The sequence below is a fragment of the Biomphalaria glabrata genome, unplaced genomic scaffold (genome assembly GCF_947242115.1).
Source record: "Biomphalaria glabrata unplaced genomic scaffold, xgBioGlab47.1 scaffold_19, whole genome shotgun sequence".
Classification (NCBI taxonomy): domain Eukaryota; kingdom Metazoa; phylum Mollusca; class Gastropoda; family Planorbidae; genus Biomphalaria; species Biomphalaria glabrata.
Window position 1 is genome coordinate 77,535 of NW_026602932.1, and position 11,610 is coordinate 89,144.

Here is an 11,610-nt window from a genome sequence, read left to right on the forward strand (position 1 = left end):
GATTCAGATTTTAAAAAGCGATGGAAAATTTATTTCGGACAACTCTCCAAGAATAAAAATGACCCAAAAAAATAGCCAAAATTAATATTTTTTTGTATGCTTCTATGGACCAGACCTAGTCTATTTTCTTTTGATAGTCTATGAGATTTTTCTAGTTACTAAATAATTTTTTTCCCTATTTCTAATCTAGTCTTAGCCTATAATATTTTTTTCACTCTTCTTTGCTTTTTATTTTTTAAACAATTCTTTTTGATTATAGACTAGATCAATTAATTCTAGACTACAGATTCTATTCAATTTTTAGATTTAACTCCAGATTATTTTAAATAGAATTGAATTGAATAAATATATATCAAATATAGTCTATTTATAAGATAATTTTATCCTTATAAAAGAATACCAACCAAAAATCTTTTAGAAGGTTTTCCAGAAGCACTGATTCAAATTTCTTCCAATGGCACCCATTTTTTACTCCTCGCTCCATGATACCTTCATCCCATTAGCTAGCCATTTCCCCAAACCCATTCTTCTGATTATTGATGGGCTGTACACCTCTCACACTTCCCTCATTGAAACATCCCAACTTTGTTTTGATTACCAAATCATTTTGAATTGTCCTCTTCCCCAAGCCTGATGCAGCCCCTTGATCAGGCATTTTTTGCTGCCATTAAGAATGCTTGGAAGGATGCATTAAGATAGCACGTGGCATCAACTGGTGATGGTGTGTCCATAGAAACATTTGCTAATGTTTTTAAGCCTACATGGGAAAAATGTGCTAAAATTGAGTTAGTCAAGCAAGGCTTTATGGCTGCAAGGATATACCCTTTCAGTCCAGAAACAGTTAAATCAAAGCTGGAAAGTTGGGTCCCAGTTTACTGTACAGACCACAAACATCGTCATCTGCCTCACTGGCTGTGCAAACTCTTTCTTCCACCTCCTGTGATGTCTCACCTCTTGCTTCCCCACTCCACGATGCCCTACCTATTTCTCCCACCTCCCACGATGTCTTAACTCTTGATTCTGCCTCCATAGTCCTGCCATCACTCATGATGTCTCACCTTTTGCTTCCCCACTCCATGATGCCCTACCTATTTCTCCCACCTCCCACGATGTCTTAACTCTTGATTCTGCCTCCCATAGTCCTGCCATCACTCATGATGTCTCACCTCTTGCTTCCCCACTCCATGATGCCCTACCTATTTCTCCCACCTCCCACGATGTCTTAACTCTTTGATTCTGCCTCCCATAGTCCTGCCATCACTCATGATGTCTCACCTTTTGCTTCCTTTTCCAATGATATTCTACATCTTCCTTCAACCTCCCATGATAACCCACCTCTTCCATCTGGCTCTTGTTTCTCAACTCTACCAGCAACATCACCTGATTCACCTTTACCTTCCACCTCATATGGAAGTTTTTTTCAATATTGGCTAATCTCCTAACACAGAGTTTTCCAAACCTCATGACAAAATTATATTTGAAAAATTTAGTGAACTTTCCCTCTCTGAGGACATTTTAAAGATACCCTACTTTAAGAGCAAGGACAAAAGTAGTGCTAAACCAAAAAAAATTAACCCCAACTCTCCCAATTCTTGTAAGCAGCGAGGAATTTTGGCAAGCCTTTAAGTGCAAGATTACAGAAAAAGATGAGCAAGAAAAGATTAAAATATGTAGGAAGGTAGACAAAGATGAGACAAAAAGATGAAGATGCACTGCAAAGAAAAGTCTTGAGAGAAAAGAAGAAGGTAGAGAGACAATAGAAGAAAGATGATGCAAGGAAGAAAAAAGAGAAAAAATGTTTTGCCAAGAAGAAAGACAAATGAAGACAGGAATGATGACTCTGGGGTAGAGAAACTGAAGGAGGCTGAACAGAAAAAATGTGACAATGAAAGTGGTGATAAAGTTTCTGACAGCCTTGTTGAGTAGGGAATGAAGATTGTCCTGCTGATTGCCTTACAAGAAACAAAGGCACTCTTTAGGTTCTATGTGAACAAATGAAAGATTGTCCTGCTGGTTGCCTTACAAGAAACAAAGGCACTCTTTAGGTTCTATGTGAACAAATGAAAGATTGTCCTGCTGGTTGCCTTACAAGAAACAAAGGCACTCTTTAGGTTCTATGTGAACAAATGAAGATTGTCCTGCTGGTTGCCTTACAAGAAACAAAGGCACTCTTTAGGTTCTATGTAAACAAATGAAAGATTGTCCTGCTGGTTGCCTTACAAGAAACAAAGGCACTCTTTAGGTTCTATGTGAACAAATGAAGATTGTCCTGCTGGTTGCCTTACAAGAAACAAAGGCACTCTTTAGGTTCTATGTAAACAAATGAAAGATTGTCCTGCTGGTTGCCTTACAAGAAACAAAGGCACTCTTTAGGTTCTATGTGAACAAATGAAGATTGTCCTGCTGGTTGCCTTACAAGAAACAAAGGCACTCTTTAGGTTCTATGTAAACAAATGAAGATTGTCCTGCTGATTGCCTTACAAGAAACAAAGGCACTCTTTAGGTTCTATGTAAACAAATGAAGATTGTCCTGCTGGTTGCCTTACAAGAAACAAAGGCACTCTTTAGGTTCTATGTAAACAAATGAAAGATTGTCCTGCTGGTTGCCTTACAAGAAACAAAGGCACTCTTTAGGTTCTATGTAAACAAATGAAAGATTGTCCTGCTGGTTGCCTTACAAGAAACAAAGGCACTCTTTAGGTTCTATGTGAACAATGCGATCAGTGGTGGCACACTTGTTGCACAACAGTCCCTCAGAATGCAGAAGAAGGATTAGAAAAATTCAACCTTCTGTGTTCCGCCTGTTGCCCCGATCAATATCGTTAGTTCACATTAAACTTTTTAAAAAAATGTTATCATACATATTTATTTAACTCTTTACATTTCTATATTAAATACTTTCATTATTTCATGCTATATTATAGCATTCATAATTATTGTTATAGTGTTATTATTGTTAAAAAGTTAAAGATGGTCACTTTAATTTTATTTTTATTTATTTTCACCAATTGTGAATAATATTGAAATTGTAAATATATAAATGTGAATACAGCTGTATATAAATCTTTCTAAGCCTGTAAAAAAATCTTTGTTTTTTTTTCTTTAATTTTTTTTTTTTTTTTTACTTTTTGGTGAAAGTAAATAATATTAATAACATGTTCATGTTCAGAAACCACTAAACAAAAATAAAAAAAATAAAACCTAATTTAAAATTATATATTAATAAGAATAGTGAAAAATTAATACACACAACATAAAATAAAAAGTCCAAATTTAAGTAAAGCTCTCAATAAAACATGCAAACATAAAATAAACTACAAATTAATATAGGCTACAATCTTCATCATTTAACTCTATTCAGTCATACTGATTTTAGTATGACAAAACTACTTTGAAATTAAAAATAAATCTATATTGTCTTATAGGAAATGCATGGGGTATCTTAGAATTTAGTTAATATTAATATAAAATTAAATTCTGAGTTTATTGAAGCCTGAAATAAATTATGTTGTCCGAAATCAAATAAACTGTGACAAATCTGTCCGAATTAAATAATGACACATGGTCTCTTTGACCTTAAATATAATAAAAAATATAGGATAGGGGTACAAAATAAGTATAAGTAGACAACCTTTTCTTCTTAAATTAAAGAACATTTTGGTACTTCATTTTCGTTTCTATGTCAAACAATTATCAAATAATGCGCTGTCAAAGTCAAACTTTGAAATTTTGGCCTGTAGGTGTCCAAATAGCATAAACTACTCTAATAATTTTTAACGTATACTCCAATTTTTGGCTGAGTCTTACTCTGCAAGTGACTGGTCTAAAATGTTTTTGTTATGAAATGGCTGTTATTTATTAATGTTTTGTTTTCTCTACCTACAGATCTTTGAATCAGCTTGTTGACTTTAAAATCATTCTGTATAAATAAATATAGAAATACTGTAAAATGTTTGACATTATGTTCTAACAGAAGGTTACACCCAGCTGGACTCACAAGGTATAGACTTTATTTTTCTTCTTTGTTTTTTTTTAAATCATTTTTTTTTAAATTCAAGAATACTTAAGGACATAATGGTATTAATCATTTATAACTTTTAACCCATTGACATTTTTTTAATGTTTAAATATTACTGAGACCCTGGGCTTTAAAGGTTCTGTATTTTTTTTTGTTGTTTTTTTTTAAAACCTATTCTGTATTTTCCAATAGATGGTAAAACTTTTAATTTAGGGACCATGGCTTCTCAGCTCAATAAGTTGGCAGTTATCTATCCTTACATATTCTGACATACTATTGGGACCTATACATGCACTCTCTCTCTCTCTCTCTCTCTCTCTGTCCTAGTTGATCTAGATCTAACTGCAAGATTTATATGTGATATAATGACTTCAATGATTTATTCTGGGTTTGATTTGACCCCCCCCCCCAAATCTTCACATAAGCTATTGTAATTAAGCTAGATGTCAAATCATTATAATTGCATACAAATGGTGTTATTATTGATAATTAGTGCTATTGTATTCTATAATCTACTTTTAAAAGGCTTCATCATAAATAAAGTTCATAATTTGATTCAATTTGAAAAGATGTGGTAACATATTTTTTTTTTATACTAGAGCAGCATTAAAAAAACAAACAAAAAAAAAAAAACAACCAATGAATAAGAAAATATTCATTCCTTTGATTTATAAAATTTTAGACCAATTTATTCTCCTACTTTAATATTATGAAATTTGCTGTATACATATTTTTTTTTTCAAAATCTACAATGATATTAATATATCGTTTACTTTGAAGGAACTGTTAGATCATGTAGCACCATCACACTACTAAAAGGTCCCCACCGCAACATTATTGTTAATACCGGGAACCCTTGGGAAAGGGACTTACTTCTCAAAGGTAAACTTTAATTTTACTTTTCATTTTTTATTTTCCCTTTTTTTAGGATATATTTACCTCTAGATGATCTGCACATCTTTGTGAATAGATTTGTATCTGAACCTTATATAGGCCAGACTAGATTTGTATCCGAACTTCTTTGGTCACCTACTGAATACATGTAGGATTGCTTAGATCCAATATTTTCCATCTAAATAGCTTTGTATTGCTAATTGTCTATAAATCTGTCTTTCATCCAGTAAAATCTTTTCTTATATAATACTGGTACTTGGACTCATGCATTTCTTAACATTTTTACAGATGTTTAGTTTTTCATTTTGGCTGATTCAGACAGATATTTTATGTCTATTTGAACTATTTCTCAGAAAGAAAGGCACTTAAAGTATTAGACCATAATTTGAAAAAATGATTAACATGCTTTAATCTTTCACTAGTTCCTGTTTTGAACCTTGCAATCTATTGTGCAGATGATTATGTGGCCAGCACAATGACCAACTGCCTTTACTTTTCCCTACTAAAGTTAGGTACCCTACCTATTTCTTCTTGGGACTGTGGGTCACACTAGAATTCTTGCTTAGCCTTTAAGATCAGTTTTCATCTCCAAACCAAGTATTTCTCAAATATTTGCTGGTTGAAAACAATAAGAATTTCATTTGTGCTGCCTTAAGTTGGCTGGAGAATTTTTTAGCGCTGTAGGCTTTTACAATGAAGGCTTTTAGAATGTAATGAAAAAGAAGACATATTATTATAAAACAATATTCTGATTTTATTTATCATAAATATTTACAATATGTATAGAATCCAAATTTATGTATTGGTATTAAATGTTCATTGACTCGCTGTTTTTCTTCCGCCCCCTTTTCACATTTTTTCAAATTGTCACTCCCAACAGTTTGAGAAATACTGTCCTAGTCAAAACCTCTTTCAGGGATAGAAGCAGTCTGGTTCTAACTTTGGACCATAGTGGTGACATTCTAAAACACATACCAAAATAACTAGGCAGCCATCTCTTCTGTTGACTAGTTGCTTGCATCCCTCTCTGCACTCAGAATGACAGTCACAGAGTCAGTTCTGTCCACTCCTTGCTTGATTCTTTCCCCTTTATAATTCACCAGATGAAGGACAAATGATGTTGTAACATGACCATACATTGTTTATGGTTTTATCGGTAGTCAATAGGGCACCATGAGAAGGAATCAACTTCAAAACACTTGTCACAGTACAAATAATGTTTTGTTTTTTTTAACTAAAACAGATGTTTAGACACAATTTATATTTGTCTTCATATTGTTACTACTTTAAAACATTTAAATACTGTACTCTTCTCTTTGAGGCCACATACTTTTTTTTCTTTAAGGTCAAGTACCCTTTTCTTTTTAGGCCAAGTACTCTTTAGTTTAAGACAAGTACTCTTCTCTTTGAGGCCAAGCCATTCATGAGACAATTCCAGTACATCATTTTCTTGCGACTAGTCATCTGGCCTGCATTTTGACAACCTAAAATAACTTTCTCCAACATAATTCACATACATAAGATCTGACTTACATAAAATAAGAGTTAAGATCTTTTTTTACTATTTAGAATCTGTGTATGCTCTGCAGCTTTGAGTGACGAGGGTTTGAAACCTGAAGACATCCACTATGTTATTTGCTTAAATGGACACATAGAACAGATTGGCAACCTCAACCTCTTCTCTGGAGCTGTCCAATGTGTAGGCTATGATATTTGTCGACATGATCAGTACTTACTGCATGAGTTGAAAGAGGTATCTACAGACTAATATTTTTTGTTTGTTTTTAGTGTTTTGCTCCCCTACGATAGTTGCATAGATAAAAATTTTGTAGACATAATAATGCAACTAGCGAAGCTTCCCTTTGCTATCTTAATATCCATATAGCTGGTGAAGTAAAAGTTCATCAGTCGCTGGGCCATTTGAAGAGCTCTTTGTCAAACTCAGAGATTATTCTAATCAGGTCTTAAATGTAACTTTTCTATGGGAAGATTGGACAGACATCTTAATGTAGACAGAAAATGTGATTATTCTACAAATTTATTCTTAAACACTCAAACATTCATAAATGTTCTCAAATCTTAAGGCTATTCTCAAACAGAATCGAACTATCCAACTCATCACATTCCATTTAAATTCCTCTTCTGCTATACCATGGCATTACGATGTAGCCTGATCAGTGGCGTAGCTAGAGTATATGATGCCTGGTGCGGTACCTCATCTTGATGCCCCCCCCCCCCCAATAAAAAAACAACAACTAACTAATTAATAACATTGCAAAACCTTACTTTTTTTTCAAAATAATATGTATTCATTAATCAAATATTGTTAATTCTTTCATGACCTTAATGACCTTTCATGACCGCAGCATTATCATAGCCTTGACCCCTGCAGTCCATTATGTCTAAGCCATCCAAAGGCAATTTCTCTAGAATCATCTCAGCGATTCCAGCAGCATGCGTGTCCTTTGTGTCGATGAAGTCAACAAAAGACTCACGAACCTGCACCCCATCATTGTCCATGACAACATACCGTAAAATTTGGGAAATTGGATTCAGCTTTGAGATGTCAGGTGTACTGTCAAAAATAATAGAGAAATATTTGGCTTGTTTTACTTGCTGTATGATTTGTTTTTTAGCGTGATCCCCCAGTATTGTAATAAATTCATTTTGTATTTGTTCGGTCTGGAACAAAGATTAGTTCGAAGCACATGCTCCCTCAAGAGAGGATCGTACTTTGATAGTAATTTTACTAACTCTCCAGGTTTTTGTCTCTTGTATAATCAAATCTTGGGCCTTGTTGTCAATATTGTTCCCTACTCTCAGGTGAACTTCAAGTTCCCTCCAAGCAAGTGATGACTGAATGTGAGCTCTGCTGGTCTCATGTTTTTCTATTTTTGGGGATAACCTCCACCACTCATTGAATCCATCTTTGGATTTAAATGAAGATTTGGTACTTGATCTTGTTGAAAAGAGTGTGCAGGGGAAGCAAAATAAGGATTCTTTTTTTTTTTTTTTGCGAATAACACGTCCACTTTTTAAGAACTTTCTCGCCGTTTGACATTTGCCGGAAAAACCAAGCCTTTGAAAGCTTTCTAGCCTTTCCTTTTGCAGATTCTTGATGTTTATACGCCTCTCTGAATTGACTGTCCATACGCTGAACTTTTTCAGATCCTTGAGTGACAAGGTGTATGCGAATATTATCTGTGATGACATCAGGCCAATCTCCAATGTCGTTCAGTCTAGAGTTTATTTCTGTATTGTTTACACTGTCTGATGGTTCAGCTTCTTCAGTATGAATTTTTGAGGACATGCTTGTGTGCTGTCCTTTAGTCTCTAGAACCTGCGGTATTGAAGTATTTTCTTCTTTTCACGATGTCGGCCTCATCATTTTTTTTTTGATTCAATGACAACCGTCTCATCTTGCTTTGTTGCTTTTAATTGTTCAGTTAATTCATACCCATTAACAGCTCGCCTATAGTTGGTGGACTCTGGCAATGATGTGACTTGAAATTGTCTCGATGCTTCTTTAGACTTAAGAAATTTAAGAAACGCACCTCACTGCGGTCAAAGAAACTGATTTATGCGGATCACATTGTCCTCTGGTCAACCGACAAGAAAGCTGACCAAATACAGGGGGCATTACAAGCAGACCTCCAAACCATCTCCTCGTATTGCGACAAATGACAGATTCAGATAAACGTTGCCAAAACGACCTGGTCCCTGTTCAGCTTAGGGATCGACATTCTTAAGGCTCTATTCGAGCTTCAACTCGGTGGGCTGCGACTCCAACGTGAAAACACGCCAAAATATCTAGGGGTAGTTGTCAATGCTCCAGCACGTCCAGGAAGTTGAAAGAAAAGCCTCGGAGAAGTTAGTGTTACTAAGAAAGCTGGACAGCACAAAGTGGGGTGCCAAAGCTTACATGCTACGCACATTGTACTTAGGGGCAGTCAGATCACAAATTGAGTACAGCTCAAGTATATTCTAGTAAAACTGCCCTCGAATCACTCGACCGAGTACAAGGTTCATTTGTGGCACCTTTTGGACAAGCCCAACAAACGCTGCTGAAATCTTAACAAACGTGGCCCCTTTACATTTAAGGAGGGAGAGGGCGGTACTTACGGCCTACGAGCGCTATAAAAGGGGCGACTATAGGCTACCCACCTCAATATTAGTGCGACTGGAGAGAGAGGAACCGCATAAAATGCGATCATTCCTCCACATTGCGGCCAATTTGTCTAAATCAGCTGGGCTCTCCACTGACAGAATCCCAATTAGAATAATTAGTACTTGCCCTCCGTGGAGGAGAAGCCGGCCCCACAAATAAGCATGTCCCTTTTAGGGCAAGAGGGAGCCACCAAGAGGCGATTAACACCTGCCATACTCCAAAACTTGGCATCATCTACACTAAAGTCCTACCCATCAGATGCTATTTTCTGTTATACCGATGGGTCGGTAATGAGGGACCCCGATAGATCTGGGTATGGGGCCCTTATAGTCTACCCAGACCGGACAGAACCAGAGATGCCGATTTCTCCGTCTGAGCTTAAAAGGTTTTGAGGCGCTGAGCTTAAAAGGTTTTGAGGCGCCAGCCAGACTAGTCAGTCTTGAGCATTGTTCATCAATTTGTTTTTGTTACAGTATTACAATTAATTAGTTAGTTTAAAAAAAACCTCGTAGAAAACAAAGGTTAGCTTATTTTAAAATATTGACATTACAATAGAATTATTTCCAAAATTAAACTATAAAGAATCATACAGAAATGAATAAACTAAAACAATTGTTTAGAGCTAGAGTTTAGAAATATATGTGTAAACTCAATATCTAGATTAAACCAATGGACTAAACAATGAAGTAAAAAAAGGTTGGCCTATCTTCTTCTTCTTCTTTATATTACAAAGCATCGATCAGTGTAGTAACAACATGTACCATGTGTCCGAAATAAATCTAGTAAATTAGATTCAAACTGTTCTATAGCCTACATTGTATGGAAGAAATAGTCAAGGAGATGAAACAAAATAGCGACATGACTAGTTGATAAATCGTTAGTTCATGTTTAAAATACAGTAGTTTATGTTTGTTCGTGTCCATACAATTAGTCGTTTTTACTGAAAATCTCACGGAAATTAATACACACTTGGAGAATTTTGGTGCCCCTCTCCACTTGGTGCCCTTTGCGGCCTGCACCACCCGCACATTGGTAGCTACGCCACTGAGCCTGATTTAGACATTTTTAGTTTTTGACATGCTGAAGTTGAAGTTTTGTTTGTTGACTGGCTTGCGTTTTGAACATGTTTATGTATTTGTATTGATGATGTTTACTTCTTATATCCTTGAGTTATTTTTGTGTAAAACAAGATAAGAAATAGAAAACTTCATTGTTACACTGACTGTTTAAATATAGCTAAGTAATTTTTCCCTATTTCCTTCATTTGTTAGTAAATAAAGCAATTGGCTTGTTTTATCAACTACTTTTCATTTGTCATTAATAATTGCATACAATGTTTAATTTCTTTAAATATCTTTGCCTGCTGAACTACCTAGAATGTCATCATTATCCTTTCCTTTAAGTTCCGGGGCAACACAGAGTATGATGAATTTATATGTCAGATCCTTTCTATGTGCTAATTTCTTAGTATAAAAAAAATAGAACTTAGTATAAAAAATCAGAACAAATTAATTTCTTAATAAATAAAAATACAAATCATTTTGTTTGAATAAAAACATCATTTCAATCTTGAAATAGCTTGAAGAAGCCATCAGTTAAGTGAATATCTCATGTTTACTATTTTACAAATATCTTTCTGAGTCCTACCCTGCGTCACTGCACATTATGGATAAACTTTTCTTTATTTATTCTTGATACTGCAGGTCTTATTTGTTCTTCCTGCAGGGGATGCCCTTCAACATAGATGAGGATGTAGAAATATGGCCAACACCTGGTCATACAGGAAATGATGTGTCGGTGGTGGTGAAGAAGGCTAATCTTGGAGTATTAGCAGGGGTTGGTTAGTTTTTTTTTTTGTTGTTGTTAGGTGGTGTAAGAAAAGTACAACCTTTTGCTTGACACAGAAAAATATGTTGAAGGATTGTACTATCCAGCTTTAAAAAGTATGGTTAAAGTTCCCTTTCCAACCTTGCAATCAAACGCAAGATGATGTAAAGGTCATATGTTTCTGTGGCCCCCTGGTTCGGAAGCCAAGGGCTTTACTGTTCAGCCATTGGGCCTCATGTTTATTTTCAAACTGATGTTTAATGTTTTTTCAATTTTGTTTTTCACAGCGGATTTATTTTATTGTGAAGGTGACCTTTTCTCCCCCTCCCTTTGGCTAAAAAATAGTGAGCGACAACATCTCCAGGTGCAATCAAGATATACCATATTGGAAATGTCTGACTTTATCATACCAGGACATGGACCTACATTTAAGGTGCATTTAAGTTGTTTTGTCTTTCCCTTTGGCATGAGTCTGTCTTATATGTTTACAGCATTGTCATTTTCCTCTTAAATGATGTGCATTCTTGAAAAGTTTATGTTTGATTTTAGTAGTATTTAAGTTGATTTAAAAAAAAAAAGTTTGATATAAAAACATTTTTTAGATTGATAAGTGTATTGCCAGGCCTAAGGCATTATCTGTTGAGATTATGTGAGACTCCATGACCTGGTACATTACAGTTTGACCACTCACAATCTGTTGAGA

The 11,610-nt window shown here is 35.1% G+C and overlaps 1 protein-coding gene across 1 annotated transcript; it reads left to right on the plus strand.

Annotated features, from left to right (window-relative positions):
• Positions 1-1,767: 1,767 nt before the first annotated feature.
• Positions 1,768-10,925, plus strand: LOC129924205 (metallo-beta-lactamase domain-containing protein 1-like). Its single transcript, XM_056018019.1, has 5 exons — positions 1,768-1,894; positions 3,974-4,000; positions 4,799-4,900; positions 6,502-6,665; positions 10,806-10,925. Exons 1-5 carry the CDS (start codon positions 1,768-1,770, stop codon positions 10,923-10,925), a joined length of 540 nt encoding a protein of 179 aa, XP_055873994.1.
• Positions 10,926-11,610: the final 685 nt, after the last annotated feature.